Genomic DNA, 20643 nt, shown 5'->3' with positions numbered 1-20643 from the left:
CTTGCCTTGCTCTACTCCCAAAGGGGCTCTTTTTTATCTCCCCTCCTGCCTAGCACCTTTGCAGTTGCTGTTCCTCTGCCCCGAATGCTCTTCCCCAGGGAGCCTCAGGGCCCCTCCCTTGGATCTTTACCCTGCCTCGATCTATCTAAATCTGCACCCTCCCGTGCTATCCAAAGCCTTTCCCTGCTTTACTTTTTTACTTGGCTTCATCAATATGGAACATTACACACATGGTACTTATTTATACGTTTACTATTTATTTGCCTCTGCTAGAATATATATCTCATGATGGAGAATATCTTTGCTTTGTTTTAATCATTGTATTCCTAGCCCCCCAAGTGCATGGTACATGGCAGCCACTCGGTACCTGTGTGTTAAATCAATGAGTGAAGGCATGAATAGAAAACTGTATGTTGTCATTCTTTCAGCTTGGGGAACAAAGCCGTGAAAGGTCAAAGGTGAAGTTCCAAAGTGGATGCCTGGAAGAGACAATGGTACAACTCCCAGAAATGTGGCAACACGGAGAGGTGAGGTTTGAAAGGAGGTGAGTTCAGATGGGGACATTCAGTTTGAGTAACTTGAGGAACGTCCTATGATGATGTCCAGCAAGCTTTAGGAGATGAGGGTCTGGAGAGAGGTCAGGGCTAGAGGTAGATTTGGTAATTGTCCACATGGAGGTAATGACTTAAGCCACCAGAGGAGGGTGGGGGTGGGGCAGGGAGAGAGAACAAGCTCACTAAGAACAAATTATTATTGGGAAACATTTACATTTAAGGGAGGAGAAAAACTAGTAGGAATATTTCGAGAGTGAGAATAATCAGGAGACTGAAATGTCATGGAAACCAAACGCAGAGTTTCAGGAAAAAAGAAATGGTCGAGAACGTTGAACACTGCACAGTGAGGGGGATGAGGACTGGGGAGTGGTGGTTAGACTTGACCCCTGGAGATCTGCTGCCTTATTGCCCAGGCATCCCAATGGCCTCAAGCACCAGGTGGGAGGGCAATGGGGAGTTGTGCAAAATTTTTGAGCAGCACAGTGACACGATCAAAGCTTTGCTGGAGTTCAGGCTAACATGGGGTATGATGGCCGGGAAGAGGGAGAAATGAGGGGGAGACCCTCTAGGAGGACACTGCAGTAGTCCAGGCCAATGGAGTTCTAGAAGTTGACCTAAGTGCTGGGGGCTTTAGTGTCCAACATGACAACTGGCCCGAGGTCGAGGGGGTCTGAGGGATTCCTGGATCCCCAGGCAGGTATGGCCATTGCTCTTTTCACGTCGCCAGCAATGGATATTTCCCAACACTCTCTCTCTCAGCCTCCACAGCTAATATTTGTCTATTGATCCAGTATCCAGCCTGTTACTTTTTAACTGGAGTCCAGGGTTCAAAGGCCTGGCTGTTGTTTAAACCCTCATTACATTGGGAAAAGTATGTCCCCCTGATAATGTCAACTGATGAACAGGCGAGGATCTTCTAGGTAAATATAGACTTCAGAGAAGTCAGAGGGGGTCAGGAGAGGGTTAAGGTCAGGGTAGGGCGGTGTGAGGAGGGGGGAGGGAGAAGACGCAGTGGCAGAGGTCTTGGAATGGATGAGCGCTAAATAACTAGAATTCAAACAAGTCCCAAACTCAAACTTTTTGCTATAAATAGTATTAAATGTTAGTTAATATCTAAAATCCTTTACAAGCAGAAACTTCTAAAAATACAACATCAAAGAGTTCTTGGAAGTAGAAAATCCAGTCCTCAGTCTCTGGTCCCTCCAGCCCTTTAACTGTTGGACAAACCGATGTTTGTGTTGTCCCTGGAAGGTACTTGGAAAATACAAGGCACTTGCTATGTGGTGGGGGGAAGGCTGGAGGGTGGGGAGGTTCTGTCCTACTGCAGCCAGAAAGGCAGGACGGCTTCCAATTAGGTGCTGAGGCTGGGGCTGTCCCCAAGAACGGGTTGTCTTCACATCGTGTGGACATCGATTCACAATGGAGTCACAAAAATTCGCAATGGATTTTGTGCCCTGAACCAGGCCCCCTGCCCTCAAAAACCTCCCCTTCTCAATTTGCTGATACCTAAATGTCGTAATTTTGACCTTTATTCCTTTTGATTTTAACCAAGCATTGTCTCTGTAAAATAAAAATACTTCTGGAGTGGTCATGTGTTTAGTCTATCATTCATTTATGTCTTAGTATAAATGAGGTTCTTGGCTCTTCTCTCAGAGAAGAGGTTTGAGGGAGGGGATGGCGGATGGGAAGTAGAGTTAGTGTTTGCATGGTGCTTTTGAGCCAGACAAGCTGGGTTCAGAGCACCACTCTGCAAGTCCCTTAACCTCCCAGTTTGTTTCCTTGTGTGTAAATTGGTGCTAATAATATCTACCTCATTAGGCTGATGTGAAGATTTATAAGTAGTAATAGTATTATCATAAGAGAATAAACTGAAGGCCCTAGAAGCTTGGCAAATGGCAGCAAGGCACTATCCCAAGGGGAAATTCACTCTGCAGAGGGATGCTGAAGGCTGAAGCTGAACTCGTAAAGGCAGAGTTTGTTCTCCTGCAGGTGCCACTAGATATTTCGCAGCTTCTTTTGCAGTTAGGTATGCCATGTGACTGACTTCTGGCCAGAAGGAGGTAGGCAGATGGGATCTACCCACCAGGCTTTGTCCTCCCTGCCTGGTCCTTCTGCACAATCTCCCACAGGCTTTCTTTTCCCTCCTCTTCTGGTGGGGTGCAGAGGACCCTGTCCCAGAGGATTGTGGAGCCATGGGGGTTAGAGGGAACACGAGTCCCTGAATGACTGTATGGAGCACAGCGTCTCCTCTATCCTACACAGGACTGTGAGAAACACATCTTTATTCAGCCACTACAATTTGGGGATTGCTCTTTGCAGCATTAACCTGCCCTAACAAACTCTTGCCTCTTCCCTGCTCAGGATGCATGCACAAACAAGAGGAGTGAGGCAGGAGGAGAGGGCAGAGAGCCAGGGAACTGGAGAACAATCCAGACCATCCCCTCTGCAAGCTTGAGGAATTGGTAACCTCTCATTGCAAAACGTACCTGGATTTCAATCTAGGAGTTCGAGATGATCATTGTACATAAATGGTCAAGGCTTGAGCTGATTGTGTATATTCAGGAAGTATATGTTGCATGTGAAATGGGGATACTACTTGGACATTAAACTGATGTCTTCTCATTCATGATGCCCCGTGGTTTCCTATCCGTTGACCTAATGGGTTTTACTGCTTCAAGGTGGGGTAGATACTCACTAGAAAAAATTTATTGTAATAAATTGTATGGCTCTATTTATATGAAATTCTAGAAGACGCAAAAACTAATATATGTTGGAAAAAATTCAGGACAGCAGTTGCTATATGGGTTTGGGGATAGGGATTGACTTGGAGGAGACATGAAAGAACTTTATGGGGTGATGGTGACACAGGCACATGCATTTGTCAAACTTCAATGTACACCTAAGATTTCTGTATTTCACTTTATGTGAATTTTATCTCAAAAGAAAAACAAATACATATAGTTAATGATATGCATGCTGCAGTTTTGGGGGAGTATATGATGCCTGTATTTTTCTTTTCAGTGCTTCGGTAAATGAGAGGGACAAAAGGATGGGTGGATGGGTAGATACATGATAAGGCAAACCCAGTGAAACATTAATGGTAGAATCTAGGTAGGGGGTACACAGGGGTTCCTTGTACAATTCTCCCACCTTTTTCCAGTGTTTGCAAATTTTCATAATAAAATGTTGTTAGAGGGGAAAATAATTATTATGTTTTCAGACTCAAAGCTGACTGTCGTCCTGAGGGACAACATGGCATGAACATCAGACTTCGAGGAACAAGAGATTTTTGGTCATTCTAAAAGCCTCCCTTTCGGGGGGAGGGAAGAGGGAGGGAGGTTTTGGTGATGGGGAGCAATAATCAGCCACAATGTATATCGACAAAATAAAATTTAAAAAATAAATAAATAAATAATAAATAAATAAAAAATAAAAAAAAATAAAAGCCTCCCTTTCTGTATCAAGAGCTAAATCTAGACAATTCGTATTACAGACTTTTATCAAAGGCCTTGTCATCAGGGGAGTTCCCAGCAGAAACAGGAAGAGAAAGGTTTTGGCGTGGAGGAGACAAGGGTATGGGTTAGGTTTTAGGCACTTACTGTCACTGTCTCTGAGCCCAGATGTTCCACCACCCTGGGCCTTGGCAAGGGGAGAAATGTCAAAGAGAGCACCCCTGGCAGGGCAGAAGAGCTGGAGGCAGCAAAGCTTTGGGCCCTACTTCCCATTGGGGACGCTGGCAGGCGGCCCAGAGGTTGTCGCTCTACTGCAGGTGAGCGGCTCCGAGCAGCAGGGTCATGGGTGACGCAGCAGAAATGGCCCGGGATTCTGGCTGTGGCACAGCCATGGGGCAGTGACCCTGGGCCCCAGAACTTTGGGGTGGGATGCCAGTGAGCATCACAGCCAGCCAGGGACAGGTTAAGCCTGCAAGAGGTCCCTGGAGGATGGCCCTGGAGTACTTACAAACTCACGCAGGGGACAGAGAGAACAATGCCACAGGGCCCCAGGAGAGACACCTGTGCCTTGAAGACTCACCAGGCCCGTCTTTTGAGGCTCCTGAATTTCGAAGAAGACAGCCTCACCTGTGCCTCGCCGCCCAGTTGGGAACGCAGCCAGTGCCACCTTGGAATTTGGAGGCACATCAGCATGGGGCACGGGCTGGGGTGTCCCAGAGACTGGGCGGAAAGGTGCAGGCTGGTGGCTAGAATGGACCTTTCTCCCAGTCCGGCCTGAGGTCAGCCGCACTCAACAGGGAATCTCTGTTCTCACCCTCCTCAGTCCACACCTGAGCCCTGCAACCTACTCATGGGAGTCTACTATGGCTCACTTTTTTTCCTGCTCAATTCATGCGCCATACTTACAGACTCCCCAGCCAGTGTTCTCTGGAAACTCAGTTTTGAGACGTGTCCTCTCCCAGCAGGGTGAGCACTGAAGGGCTCAGAAAGTGGCTTTTCCTCTTACCCCAGAGACCCCTTTGATCATGGTTCCTCAGAGCCAACCACAGGGGAGCTGTCCTTAGTTTCCCAGGTACCCTTGCTCACCCCGCTGACATTTTTGCCAGGGGCTTTAAGATTTCAGAAGTGCCTAGATCACTCTTGGACTTTAGAGCGTATTAACCTAGCAACTGTGTAACTGATTTAACTTATTCATTCCGCCCTTTGTATCTTTCTCTAAGAAGGAATGTGCAGAAGTTCAGAGGGGCTCTATCCACCTTGATCTCTCCATTGCGTACTCAAGTGTGGAAGAAGTGGCAGCAATCCTGGGTGCTGCTGACAGCTTTCCAGAGAGACCACCGACTGGGAATGAAAAATGACATGTCACAGGAAAGCAAGGACTGTCTAAACTATGTTCTGCTTGGTTGTTATCTCCTGCCAGTTCTTAGGGATGGGTTAAGGCCATCAAGAGGAGGCACAGTCCTAAAGAAAAGGAAAAATTCCCCAGGAGCTTATGAGATTATTTGAGTGGAATGAAACAGCCTAGGGAAAAATGGCACTGGGTTTTCACGGGGACCTGACGTGAGACCTGGACTTTGGCAGCATCTTTCTTCTCAGACCCGCCTTGGCTTCATTGTTAGTCTCATTAGCTCTCACACAAGTTTAAGGTTGGTGGATAAAAAAATCATGTGTCTTAAGTTTAAGCCATGTGTTTTGGGCAGACTAATGTTTTTAAAGGTGTAGAACTTTTAGGGAGATGAAGAAAATAAAAATACTATAAATCTGCAGGCGTTTAAACCCCTCTGAGCCAATTAAGATGATGCATTCACGAAGAAGCTTTAAATCAGACAACCCATAATACTTGATGTAGAAAATGTTCCAGCTTCCATAACTCTTTATTAAATATTGACAAGTTGCAGCACTTCTTTACAATGACTTCATTTTGTTACATTACTCTTTCGCTGTGAGGAAAACAACTGACCATTTTTTAGATCACTGAAGAAAAAGGAAAAGCAAAAAGGATTTGTTCTTAAACAAATTCAACCATATTTTAAAGCTGTTCTGATTGTGAAAATGAGCATTATCCATAAGTTGTCTTTAAAAAAAAAAAAAAAAAAAACTTCAAGGTAGTTTGGTTTATACCACAGTATCAAATAGTACTTGGCTTCATATTAGGAGATGGGTTTGTAATAAAAAGTTATGAAACATTGAGAATTCACTTGGAATGCTTGAAACTCTTTTCACCATAAAAGTCACTGTTTTTTCATGTTTGACTTGATAACAGATCCTGAATTAAGAAATGACAGCAAATTAACATAATCTTCCTAGGGTTCTCTCAGGCTCTGAGGGTCAGAATTCTCAGGACGCAGCTTGGAAAACTGTAGAAGGGACTAAACTCACTCCCTTTCGAAACCAGATTACTCAATAAAGGTGTAAAAATGCTATACAAATACATACATATATATTTGGACAGCATGTGTATATATGTATACATATTACATACACAGGAGAAAGGAAGAACAAGGTCACGCAAAGTTAACATGAAGGAAACGGTGACAATCGAGGTGAAATTAGTTGGAGTAAGAGGGGCAAACCAGCTTATACAGGAACACAGGTATCCATAGACACAGGTCAATGGTCATAAGGAAGGCTTCGATGCACAGTTCACGGTTAAGAATGCAATACACTAGAGGTCAGGAGCCAACCGCAACATCATTAGATTCCCGCTGTTACTTCTTCCAAACAGAAAACCGACTGACAGACATGCACTTTAAACATGCATTGCTTTGAGCATAACATCTTTAACAAAGAACTGATGTCTAATGAGAGGTTTTCTTGTAAAATTTCATACCAACAGAAAGCTACCCCTTTCCTACAAAACGTGACACAAGCTCATGTCCTAACACTATAGCATTTTCTCTGCCACATCAAAAACACTCTGGGGTGGGGGGTGTGCAAGTGTATATACACTGTTTGTTAAGGCTTATTATACAAATTAAAAAAGTGGTCCAAAGTATATCACATTTTCTTCCCAGTTTTAAAATCTAAAGTACAAAGTGGAGTTTATAAGGTTTTTTTAAAAAATCACATCTCGGTCCTGAAATTGGCAGTTTTGACATGACTTGTCAGGATGTACCCCAATGCCTGATTGAGACAGAGGTAGTGCGTGATCTTTGGGGGTCAGGAAGGGCCAGGCAGTTACCCTGCACAGTGGCACCCCCTACTGGCAAGGCAGAAAATGATATCAGACAGCATCTTCCTCCTTCCCCTCTCAGTACAGGGGTGCAGAGTCAGGGTGAGGAGGAGAGAGGAAAAGAAAGGAGAACTAGCATAGTGGGGAGGGGCTGGGAGTTAACACAGACCTCTTTATAGATTTTTAAGTTTCAGAGGTGAGATACAGGACTCAAAAAAATACAAGAGTCAATTGCTAAGTAATTGGTAACTGTTAGAACAATCGGTAAGTGGCTGCATATGAACTTGGCTTTCAAGAGAGCCAATTTGGATCTGGCAAGATCAAACAGCAATGGCATGCATATGTTGTCTACTTAATAATGGGAGATGTGAAAGTGGCTCAAGAATTTTGCAAACCATTTCCCAAAATCTGCCACTGTGTTCTAACATAGGAGAAATAATCCATGTCAAGTCGTGTTATGTCATTCACCATCTGAATTTAGGGAATATCTGATGTCACCCACCAAAGGTCCACGGAAACAGAAATTAAACAAGTATCTTAGGTACCTGTGCTCTGTTAGAGGACCAGCTACAGCAAAATAAATGACAGTAATTGTTTCAGGCAAAAGTAAAAGAGCACTGAAGCCAAGTACATTGTTAAACAAATGCCTCACTGTTGCCTGGTCCAGAGCCAGTGGGTTGGAAGCAGCACGTGGTCTGAAGTTAATGCCGCCAGGTGGACTTTCCAAATTCATCCTCAGGCCAAGAAGGGGCAGGAATAGACACACCCAGGATCCACAGGCAGAAGTGATAGCTGATGTCAACAGACCTTCGACATGCAGCATGTGAGCTTTGGCACTTACTTCTTAGCCTCATGATAAGTGGCCCATAATAACTAAAGCTTCTGCAGGGAACTAAAGAAACTGGATTAAGGTGATTGCCATGGCTAGGGAGAAAACAGAGGCCATAGAGACCCTGGACCTGGACTGCAGAGCTGCGTGGCTGCTGGGACAACTAGAATCAACTAGGACAGGTGACACCTCCCTCCTCCCCCAGGGCTGCTAACCAGAGCAGGTGGAGGCCTGAGGAGTGCATCGACCTGCTTGTTACGCAGTGCATTTTCTCTACTGCCACCTGCATCTGCACCGTGATGACCAAGAGTGGTGATTGAGGTTTAGAGAAAACAAGATATAAGAGCATTTTAAGCAAAGAGTGAAACTTTGAGAATCGTTGGGGACTAGTGAATCTTATTTTGATTTTCTTAAAAACAAACCCCATATCCAGCAATATTTAGTTGTCAATAAAATCAGATATGATTAAGGGGTAGATGAACTGAAGTGTCATTCACAATTACTGCCTTTCAAGTATTCATAGTAGTATATTTCAATAATTCTTGTCGTTCCTAGCTGAGAAATGATCAGAATTATTTTTCTTTCATATTTTTAATAATTGGCCTAACATGCATTTAGTGAATATTCTGATTTTTCTTCAATATACAAATGACAGAAGAATCCCATTTCTTAAACCAGAATTGGATTTCTCCCACTATAATTATATGATCCCTCTCAAAAACCATCAGAATATATTGCTCAGCTCAGGCTTCATGAAGCGTGACTCTTAAAAAGAAAACCGGCTCTGGACTATGAGGGTTACAAAAAGGGAATTTTTGCCACTGACACATTTGTTATGTTGATTGTAGGGGAAAAATCCTACCAGTAGACACAAATAATGAGCAGTATAGTTTTTTATAATTACTTAACATCTAAGTTTTCTGATCACTACTAGGTATTTTAAAGCCAGTATGAAAAGGGAGCCAATACTAAGCTCTGTAGAAATCCACCTTCTTTTAGAAATCTCTGGCCTCTGCACCTCTTTAGACAACTCATTTATAACCACAAACATTCATGGCTTTTCACATGCCACACACAGCTGGGTAAAAACAAGCAATCTCTTATACCAAAAGGTCCTTCTTACAAAACAAATGGAGCCCCTGAAACCACAACTTTTTGTCTTATCTACGACTGGCAAGAGATAAAATCTGTAGAGTCCCCTAACTGCCACGACAGGGTTTAGGACAACACATAAAAAGGACAGCAGGGTTGCTGAAGTCCCACACTGCCTCAGGCATTTTTCTCTAAACACATCAGAATTCTGCAACAGAGACTTACAAGTAGAAAAGAATCCAACTGTGCAGACAGAAACCCTCAATCCTCTGCCACCACCACCAGCTTAACAGCTTGACCCTGTGGATCAAACATTCTCTCTTTTGATCCAGCATACACAGGACACAAGTCAGGCAGCACAAGTATTGAAGCATGCAACAAGTCATAGGTAATAAAACTTGGTTAGATTAAGTGTGTATTAAATAAATCTTTGCAGTTGAGTAGGAATCACAAAACAATTGGAGGTCTGTAGGCTCAGCTTTACATCCGGGTTTTTATACACCAGCAGTCAGATTCACAATTGGCAAATATTGCACCGGAAAGATGTGTGCAGGGAGAAGAAATAATCATCACATTTAATGTTTATGATAAAAAAAAAAAAAAAGACAAAACCAGATATGACCTCCACGTAGTACATAAAGTGCCTTCAGAATTGGTGCAGTTACGACAGAAATTGGTTATTTAGCTACCATTAGCAAACGCGTACAAATAGGAGTCTAGACAGATCTGGTTTCCACAGTTTCAAATCAAGCAGTGCCAAGTTTCATTCAAAATTCTCTACTACAAACAGCAAAGAGGAAAATATAATAAAGAATGACTGTACAGCATCAGGAAGGTTTAAGTAATTTCTCTTATGAGAAACTGGTAGTCCAACCCTGTCGCAAATGTGTTATAGCACACGTAATTACTTCTAAGGAATAATGGTGTGATTCCTTTCAAGTCAACACAAAATTTGTCATGCTATGTGTTACAATTCTCTCAGCCTGTAGCTATAATCTAAATTTGTACAAAAAAAAAAAAAAAAAAAGTAATATCCAGTTTGTTTTCATTCTGAGTATGGAAAAAATTATCACTATGCCTAATGTTATATTTGAAATGCTCTCAAAGTACTTGTCTGGAGAAAGTTTTCGGATAAAAATTAGTCTTCCAATTCTAATAAAGTAGAGGGTGGAGGTGTCAAAGTATTTCAAAAATAAAAATATCACTGACATTAAGCCTGGTATGAAATTCAAATACAAAAAAAAAAAAAAAGCTCACTTTTCCAAGTACATGAGACATCTTTAATCATAATGAAATAAAATCGGTCTAAATCATTTAAAAAAGTAAACATGAGTTGTAATACTATACCTGTAGAGTGATTAATTCCATTCATTGTCATTAGAAAGTATGTAAAATATTTATTAAGGGCTTTGCCTGCAGAGGCACAACATAAATAGAATAAGTCCTCCTGAAATGTAATTAGTGTACACATCAACCAGTTGATAATTTGTGGTAGAAAATGCAGGAACTCGAGCTGGAATTGGTTCCCACGTCTGAACTTGGGCAAGGGCGAAGGCTCGGCTCCAGGAGCCTGGCCACGCGGCTGCTCCTCTGCCACAGTCTCTGCAAAAGTCTGTCAGGCAAATGCAAAAGTGCAAGCAGAACTTGCTGGACGAACAACCACCCCTGAGGCGGGGGTACCTAATCCACCCCTTCAAATCCTTGGGCATTTTCCACCGCCATGAGAAGTTTCTCTCGTAAGTCTTCAAAGGTTTCGTATGGAGGTAAGTCGAGGCGATTAAAGCTGCAAAAGGAACATAAAGGTCAGTAAAAAGCCACTAATTATCACCCTATGGTCACAACAGCACTTCCTAGATTTGGCTAATGGGGTATTTGGTGTTTGTGCAGCAGAATGAAAAAGCATTAACCAACAATTTTGATGATCAAAAAATGGATTCTAGCTATGAAACTGTCCACACCAAAAAGGTTATGTAATACAAAGAGGAGAGAAAACAATTTTCTAATAGTCTGTGAAACCTCTGCTACAGCCAGATGTGGATCTTGGAAAACTCCTGGTGGGAAGGGAGACATGAAAGGCAAGGTAAAGGCAAGGTAACTGACATACATGCCAAGATTTCAAAACCCTCGGGACACAAAGAGTTTATATGCTTTAAGAGTTATAGATGAATAGAGACTGTGTCTATTTCTAATGCTATCACTTATTCTACATTAGGCCAAGTTTTATTATTTCTTTCTTTTTGGTGGCTAGCCGGTATAGGGATCGAACCCTGGACCCTGCTGTTATCAGCACCATGCTCTAACCACCTGAGCTAACCAGCCAGCTCACCAAGTTCTTTTCTGTTTTAACTCATTTCATTTTCATCATAATGCTATGATAAGGCAGACAACGTTCTCTCCATTCTGTAGATGAAGATCCTGAAGGAGAGAGATAAAGTTAAGGTGTCCAAGGTCACTCTCCTAGTGACCTAAGAACAGAAGCAGGCTGTCTGGGCCTCCAGAACACCAATGCCAAGCTGCCTCCGCTAACCAAAGTCATTGGAAGTAATTGATATTTTAAAGTGAAAGCTGCACTTACAAAAAGCCCTTACATATTTGGAGGCTTCAGTTGGGGGGCTACAAATCAGCCTGTTGACAAGTCTTCAGACAAATGAATGACCTCTGCAAGCAATCAAGCCTACTTGCTCACAGGACCAAGTTCAAATTCTGGCTCTGTCACTTGCCAGCTGGGTGACCTTGGGCAAGTACCCTCACCCCTCTGAATCTGTTTGCTCATCTGTGAAATGGGGAAACTGCTCATGGGGGTGCTAGGAGGATCAAATCAGAATATCTGTAGCGTGGGCTGGCCCCAGCAAGTGCTCAATAGATGGAGATCAGTGTTTAATATTCACTTATCATTTACTGAATGCCTACATGAGGCTTGAGAAAGTCAAAGCCTCCAGTCACAGAACCAGTGCCTGTGGGGGTGGATGGCGAATGTGTCTGTTGTGAAAATGGCCACACACTTGGCATAACTACTCACCACATCCCAGTCAGCCTCGTTTCAGTACTGTGCCTATATTAGCTCACTGAATTCTGGCAACCACTCCTATTTTATAGAGGAGGAACTTGAGGCACAGAGAGATGAGGTAACTTGCCCAAGGTCACACAGTAAGCAGGAGGGCCAGGTTCAGGCCCAGGGTGGCTCCAAAGCCCAGCCCCTGACCCACACCTGTGTCTATACTTAAAATTGCCCCCTCCAGGCACTGACGTGTGCTTCCAAAAGCGAGCACAACCACCATTTCTGCTAAAAGCTAACAATTATCAGCAAGCAGCAGTAAGAAACAAATACATGTCCACAGTGGCCCCTTTAACAACACCTGAAATGTTTAATAAGTCCCAAAGACAGAATAACACCAAACTTCTCAAACTGGATTCCTGGATTTCTGAGAATCCCAAAGAGCTTAAGTCCTAAAAGAAGTTTTTAACCTTTGGTTTAGATATTGATGATGATTTGAAAACATTATTTCATCAGTTATCAAGACAGAACTCCACTTTTGCAGATGGCACTTAAAAGAGCCTTTCACAGAAGGTGACTTTGGGGTTTCACAGTCCAGGGCCTGTGATCCTGACGGGGTCTGCCTCTAGAGGATCTGGATCTGCGACAATTTTTTCCCTTTAAAAAGGCCCATACATCATTGAAGTTTAGGAACTTGGCTCTTACTGCTGTTCATCATGGTTAGCACTGCGAGTCTAAGAGTTCTGTGTTAACATCAATAGCCCTGGTCTTGGCTCAGTGCTGGCTGCCATTCAAACTCAGGCTATCATAATCCAGAAAACCACATCTGACTAAAAGCTCCAAACCACCAAAACATTCTCTCCCTAGATTAAAGGCAGAGGATCATACACAATGACTGTTTTGGACATTCACCAACTGCAGGCTGAAGTTGGCTTGCTTTCCAGGGTCTGAGAAGCAGTGACCACATCTATTCTGTTCGGAGAGTCATGAGAACGGTATGAATAAAAACAGAAAACAAAAAACCTTCCTTTCTGAGGCAAAGGAATCAAACAGAAGCAAAAAGCCTTTCACAGCCAACTTTCACAAATGCATTTTTCTGTGAATTTTCTCCTCTAGTTTAGGGAGGCGCTTCCTGCAGTGAGTGTTCTGTGGAATATGTAAGCTTTGCGTGGTCAAAGCAGGCTGTGTTGCTCACCCTTTTCCAGAAGGCCCACTTGCACTGCTTCCCAAGGAGCTGGAAATAAAAGCCTATGCAGAGAAACCAAAACGAGGGTCACGGGAGCTCGGATTAGCACATGACTGCTGAACACTGTTTTTAAAAAACCCATGGGGCTAAGTCTGCATCTGGGCTGGGTGTTATGCAACTGTTCAAAGAAGCAACTGAGACCCTTCTGCAGGTAGCCACAATCACAGCCCAGTCGTGCCCCCTCGTTTGTGGTTTCGCTTTTTCTGGTAAGAAAATATGAAGATATTTTGAGAAAGACACACACACACACACTACATTCATAACTTTTATTATGGCATATTGTTATATCTGTTCTATTTTATTATTAGTTGTTAATCTCTTACTGTGCCTAATTTATAAGTTAAACTTTACCATTGGTATGTATAGGCAAAAACATAGTAATACAGGGTTTGGTACCAGCAGTTTCAGGCATCCATTGATGGTTTCAGAACGTATCTCCCTGCAGATACGGTAGGACTACTGTATTACCAAAATCCAGGGAATTATGGGTTACTGATGAGTGCAGAAGGCCTTTTAAAAATGTTTTTATAGCAAATTTTATCCTAACTTCTGAATAACCAATTGGAGTTAGTTGGAGTAAAAACCCAATCTGTTTAGAGGTCGGAGCTCCCATATCCAGGTATGGTGAATAGCAAAATTTCTGCTACCTAGAATAATCAGGCAAGGATTGGGTTTGGAGGAGGAATGCCCTATAGCACAAAAGGTTTAGCTCTTTATATACCAAACCTTACCGGGTACATTCAAATCTCAGTTTAAGTTTCATCAGCATTATTGTGCAATTTATATTTTTATCGCATCCTTGTTACTGTATGCTCTAAGCTATTTATGGGCAGGAAAGTAGCACTCTGTGAACTCCAGACCAGCATCGCACATAGTTAGGCCTTTAAAATACTCTCTGTTTGCACTTGAGCGTTTGTCACTCACCATGTGTGAGCTCTGGGCAGTTTTTCAGGACTGCCCCATTGCTCTATTGTAAACAGCTGAGGACCGTTGGAACCTAGAAGAACAGACAAAAAAATGTTAGGTATGCTTGAGGCAACAGAACAAAGCTATGGCACGACGTGAAGAACAGGGAAGCAAGATCCGCCTGGTGAGCCCTGAGCCCCGCCTCTGCTTCTGTAACATTCCGTGTTTGATGCTGGGGAAGCCAGAGGTCTGTGCAACCTTACAACACAGACTCTACATCACCTCCAGAATGCAAACACATTTACAGACACACCACACACAGCTACAGCCTCGCAACTGAACCCTGGATGTTTACATTTAAAACTACTTTTGGGGTAAATAAGAGAAATGTGACCTTCAGTACAAAGATCACAAAGAGTGATTTTTTTAAATCTATAGTAAGCACTGAAGAACTCTGCCTCCTGGAAGTGAGGTGTCCTTTAAATGATCAGTTTATAACCAGAGATTCTGCAAAATGATATACTAAGAAATTTTTAACGATATACTAAAAAATTAAAATAGAAGAGGGAAAATAGAGAAGACCAATCTTATGGTTCTCTCCACTAATCCCCCAATCCCCATACAGATAAAGGAAATAATACAAATAGCTCAAGGCAGAAGCATGCTGCTTTCTGTCTATATGAACTATTTTTACTGAACTATGCATAGCACACTGTCCTGAAAAGACTTCTGAGCCTTGTGTAGAGGCCGGGGAGGCAGTGTTCTCAGGCCACAGTTGATGCCTGTCCAGAAATGCACCGAGGACTGAAACTAATAGTATCCTGCTCACCATAGAGTTCGGCAAATCCATTCATAGGTACGCGGGATGTCCCTGTCACAAACTGCAGTAACCGGATACGCTTTTCGGCATCCATCAGCAGTACAGCCTATGAACAGAGGCAGAAGGTCATTATGTCCCTCATGCGACACACGGCACATGCTGTGGTAATGCAGGCAGGTAAAACTTAATCTTATTTATACCGCAATGGAAAACCTACACGGTTGACACTGAAAACTGATTTTTTTTTTTTAAAGGCCATCACAATACTTAGAGAGTGAGTGATCACAATGTCTTTCTTCTTTTGCCAATAGGCCAAAATAAATGATATAAAAAACAGACTCTTTGATGGCACTGAGCTCACTTTTCTGTGTTCGAGGCTTGCCAGTCCCCCTAAGCCAATTTTAAATATACAGTGTTTGAGAAGTGTCAACCTCAGGGGAAGCCAGGTTATGAGATGGTACTTTAGACTGTAGACAAAGTCAAAGATAACAGTTTATAAAAAAGAAAGAGAAACAAAGGCAAGGATAGGCTTCTAAAACAATCTGTGTATTTCATATATCTGAATTATTACAGGAACTGAGTTGGCTTTACTACTTGAACTGCTGCAAACCGCCCCCCCCCCCCCCCCCAAGAATCAAAGCTGAGTGAGACTTGGACTAGGATTTGAAGATTCTGCCTTTTTATCTCCCTGTACTTCTGGCACTTGAAATATTAATAAAAGACATTTAGAAATTAAAATAAGTTAAATAATTTCTTTTTTTCTGTAAGTAATAGCCTTTTGGGGGGCAACTTTTTAAAAAAGTTAATCCTCTCCCCCTTGGACCCACCTATTCCTACTTTACCTCCCCACAAGCCAGACAGGGTACAAACACTGGCCCTATGGAAATCAAATTTCATTTGCATTCTGGTTGAAAGATACAAAGATCAAAATGTTTGCTGGAATTAATTTTAAAAATGGAGAAAACAATTTCTTAACAGAAAATGGCATCTTGGAAAAGCCAGCCCCAAAGCATGTCCTGAAAAGCCTCCTGTTCTTAAGTTCCAGTACTCCTGAAGCCAATTAACTCCTTTTCTAAATCATCTTACTCCGTGGCTTCCTCAAATAAAAGTTGCTTTAACCAGGTGGCCGAGGAAGGACAGTGTGTGCCTTCATAAGGATCAAACCTTATTCAACAAGTCTAGCTGTCCACTAAAGTTCTAGAAAAACCGCAGTAGGGGCTTCTAGCTCTGTTTGCCTCTTCTATCCCCCAGTAGTCCAAATGCTAACAGACCCCAAACACCCAGCATCAGGCCTACAGTAAGACCAAGCAAAGGGAAGCATGGAGCTGTATTCCTGAGTCACGTGGAGCAACATGAAGCAGGGACTGGGCCCCGGAGTTACCTTCCAGAACCACTGAATGACAGGGTGATTCGGGCAGTAGCCATTCTTGTAAATAGAATGCTGTCTCCAGTCGTTCACGTCTACATCACCGAGGCCGCACATCAGCAACTGTTAAGGAAATTTACCAGATGTAAACAAGGCAGGATGTGAAAGCCAAAGAAATCACAGCTGAGAAATTACCTTTCCCCAGTGCCAGCATTGTGTCATTGTGCAAAGCAGGTAAGCTAGCAAATCATAAAAACAATGCAGATGGATATGTGTTCCAAATGTTACCTGTCACAGCAGATCACAAAGATAGCACAGGTAATGAGGGTGACTGAATTCTAACCCTTGTACAAGGTCACAACATTTCATATTGGAAATAAAAACCCCACATCAATCCTCTTCTCTACCCCTCTAATTTTAAGCAGTGTGCCCATGGATTTTTCTTACACCCCATTAGAATATGCACATTATCCTGGCTGTTTCCTCTCCAGAGAGGTTACTTGTCTGACTACCTGAAAATCTCTCCCTACCTACAAAGGAATTAATGCAAGCAAGAACTCATCTACCCCAGATCAATCAATTCAGGTGATGACAAATCACCTCATCTGTCCAAAGGCCTAGGGACTACACATATGTACAGGACTAAGGCAGTTATCTGATAAGAACTTTGATAAGGCAGTTCTTTGGTAAGTTGGTTCTTTGACTTACTTAGTCTAAGATTTGCTTTTCTTATTATGTAACTCTCCAGTAGGCTTCCTGTGGACAAATGAATAAGACATTCCTGCAGAGGTACCAGAACAACATGGAAAGAGATCTAAAACAGAAGATGGACAACCAGGTTCCTAGGTCTGACTGCACCAAATCCTTGCTGGGTGAATTGTGAGGTCATTAACTTCTCCCTGACTTGCTTTCCCCGCCTGTAAAATGAAAGGCTAGCACTGTATGATTTCTATGACATCATCTATCTTGAAGTTTCTATTTTAAGATTAAAGTACAGAAAGCCAGTATGCGAGAAATGCTTCACTGGATATGGCCCGGACAAGTGGCCAACCGAGTCCCAACAACAGCTTCTCCAAAGACCTAGCCTTCTTCCTTCTGTTTCTCTTGATACAACAAAGGGTGAAATAGTCCTCTGGTTCATAAGTTACTACCTCTTATCTACATCAACACCAAGAAGCTGAAACAGGCAATTATTAAACTGCTTTCTGGTGCTTCCTTGTTGCTTTCTGATGTTTTCCTTACTCAACAGAAACCACTTCAAGTTCAATGAGACATCCCTTCTACAGCCCCCAGTAGATGCTTACAGCCAAGTCCCCCACTTGGCTGCCATGGCACGGATGGTGATGCAACGCAAGACATTCGGCCAGCCTCGTCTTGCAAGCAGGATGCTGCTACCCTAAAAGGCTGCTGCAAACGTTGGCTCCACTTCATGCAGCAATTTTCCTCACCTGGTACACAGGCCCATGATCCCAACTCAGCTCAGTGGGCCTCTGCTTATTTGGTATGTTCCAGAACTGCCCTCTCATGGGCCAGGAATCTACGACTGATCTTACTCCCAAATCAGCAAACAAGCCCCCCAGGAGACATGTAATAGAATTAATCTGAACTTACTCCTAGCAGCACATTGTGGATCACAGACTATTAAAATATCATTTGTAATGAGATACTTTTTAAAAACCTACTTTACATAAAATGATGTTTATAATACAAACCTCCAACTCATTTTCATCAAAAATTTTAATCAAATCAATAGGAAGCAGTTCTGTGAATCCCTGAAAGAAAAAAATAAAATAAAATAAAATAACAACCCTGAACACCTTTTTCTTTGAGAAATACAAAGTTTTCAGGAAACAAACTTTCTTGATTAGCCAAGAAAAATGTATTCTTTACTGATACATCAGTGACAATATCAAGTAATGATAGCCCCAATAAAAATAAGATAATCACCACAAAAAAGTTTTGAAAGATCAGACGATCTAGAAGGTTCAGGTACTTGAGTAATGTTTGAAACCTGATGAAAATCTGGGATATGTAGGCAGGTGGATTCTGAAAGCCATTTATGACACACTGCTGTGAGTCAGTGCATCCTAAAACACACAGGCCACAGATGTGCAAGAGAACACTAGTTTAAAAATAACACAGAGATGAAACACAAATGGAGGTAGTGTGATCCAGTGTAGGAGAGACTAGGGTACAGAAAACCACGCTCTAGTTCCCAGGTTATCACTAACTAGTGGAGTGGTCTAGGATGAGGCCCTGTGAGACTACAGCTGGGTTTCTGAAAGTCTGGATCACCTGGGGTGGGGCCCAGGAATCTGCTTTCTGGGGTTTCTCACCCAAATGAAGTATGAAATCTGCCCTTGTGAAATCTGTCCTCACGTTTTATGACCCTAAGGCTTTGTATCTTTTTGAGTTTCTGCCAGGGCAAGGTTCTGGTCCATTCACCACATGTAGGTAGCCGAGCTGGAGTGAGCTTAAGCGTATCGCCCAACCAGAGCTCTGCGTCAGTTCAGGGGAAGTTAGTAATGTGGATGTGGGGCTTTTCCCTGTGTTGTCTTTTAAGTAGCTAATACTCATGATCAGATTTTAAAAGGAATTTCACTTTTGGGCAAAGTGAAACCTTTAAAAATGATGAGTCCCTCACCCTCTGCTAGGGGACTCCAGAAGGGGCCTGGGAGCATCACTGACATTAAACAAATGGATCTGGGAAGTGCCTGCTTCACTCCTGACAGGGTGAAAGTTGGCCCGGGGTGGCTAGATATAAAATAAGAACTTGGCTTAAGAAAATGTGTTCTCCACATCAGTGAAGAATTACTAAGAGAACCATAAAGAAAGGGCAGGGGATTAAAAAATTGCCTGACCGCTGAAGGGAAACTGCCCATCATCTGTTCAGCTCTGGGTCCTCAGACTTCTGAGAACCTGTCACTGTAGCAAAAGATGGCCTTCTCTTGGGCACGGCCTGAAACCTCAAGACAATGAATCAGATCAAGTCTGCAGAAAGTCCTCTTTGAAAAGAGAAGACATTAAAAAAATAGAAAAGCCAAGCAAGAGGAAACACACACACACACAAAAGAAAAGGTGGTGCCACATTAGCCAAACACCCTTGCCCTGGAGACCGACCAGTAGGGTGAGCTGTGCAATCCTGTCTTTCCCATGGCATGTCCCCACCCCCATCCCTTGGTGTGTGATCAGTTCCACCATGTCACCCCGAGGCCGGTCATGCCCCCTTGACCCAGGACTAAAGGTATGCGGTGGGGAGTCCTCTCAGCACAGCTTACCTCCAGGAAGGCGTTCATTTGCTTCTGGACCCTGTTGACAAATCTCCACTGGATGACCAAGCTGCAGGAGGCAAGAGAGCAATAGTTAGCCATCGCCACAGTGGCGCACTCACTGCTCGCTTCTCAGGCAGGGGACGGAGAGGAAACCCTCTGAGAGCAGAGCGGAAGGGAGGGTCTCCTGTGTGCGCTGCCGTTTATTCATGAATTCTTTCCAGAAACACTGGAACATCTGTGAAAAACCTAAAATTTCACTGAGGGTTTCAAAAGAATAACTGATTTCTTCCCCCTCCCTACCAATCAAGCCTCAGTTGATTGGAGTTGTTTTATAAACGTGATTACATGGAGAAAAGAGAAACGGCTGTGGGGTATGAATACACAGGCATACACGATATGCACATGTGTGAATACGGACATGTATTTTTAGAGAGAACCCACTACAATACATTTTGTCATATATTTCATTCTAGTATTTGTCCTCATTTTCAACAATGACATATAAGCATCATCAGCAAAATGATTTACACTAACACCTTAATACCAAAATTTGGAAGCTGAATAGTTAAGACCTCTGAGTAAATGTAATTCACCAAAATCATTTTCCCTGTGAGTATTTAGTGCAAAGCAGAATTTATCACAAGGTGAATCCACTCTGGATTCCACTGGAGGTATTCTGTCGTCATGAAGGGCTGTCACCTCCAAGGCAGCACCATGGCAACGGCCCCCAAGGACAGGCCTCAGTGCAACCCCGGCTCAGCCACATAGGGCTTTATTAGCTGGTGGCAACCATCAGTCAACAGCACGCTGCTGGCTCTGGGGGAGGACAGGTGGCTGGGAGCAGGTGGAGATTTCGACCAGACCTTTTCCAGTGAAGCTAGGTGAAACCCTGTCCGGCTCTGGCCCCAGCCCCCACCAAACTGAACCCTAAGAGAGTTA

General features: G+C 43.1%; 1 protein-coding gene across 8 annotated transcripts in view; it reads right to left on the bottom strand.

Moving 5' to 3' along the window:
* Window positions 1–10406: 10406 nt before the first annotated feature.
* NEDD4L (NEDD4 like E3 ubiquitin protein ligase) overlaps window positions 10407–20643 on the bottom strand; it is a 139365-nt gene continuing 129128 nt past the window's right edge. For all 8 annotated transcript variants that reach the window (XM_063076566.1, XM_063076565.1, XM_063076567.1 and 5 more), the window contains 6 exons: window positions 19711–19771; window positions 18145–18204; window positions 16448–16555; window positions 15076–15172; window positions 14265–14337; window positions 10407–10882 (listed from right to left, as the gene is read on the bottom strand). In XM_063076566.1, coding sequence (XP_062932636.1) covers window positions 10780–10882; window positions 14265–14337; window positions 15076–15172; window positions 16448–16555; window positions 18145–18204; window positions 19711–19771 — 502 coding nt within the window. In that variant the 3' untranslated portion in view covers window positions 10407–10779. The remainder of the gene's footprint in view (window positions 10883–14264; window positions 14338–15075; window positions 15173–16447; window positions 16556–18144; window positions 18205–19710; window positions 19772–20643) is intronic.

The sequence above is a fragment of the Cynocephalus volans genome, chromosome 13 (genome assembly GCF_027409185.1).
Source record: "Cynocephalus volans isolate mCynVol1 chromosome 13, mCynVol1.pri, whole genome shotgun sequence".
Taxonomy (NCBI): domain Eukaryota; kingdom Metazoa; phylum Chordata; class Mammalia; order Dermoptera; family Cynocephalidae; genus Cynocephalus; species Cynocephalus volans.
Note: the sequence above shows the minus strand (reverse complement) of the source record. Positions and strands in the feature narration are given on the sequence as shown.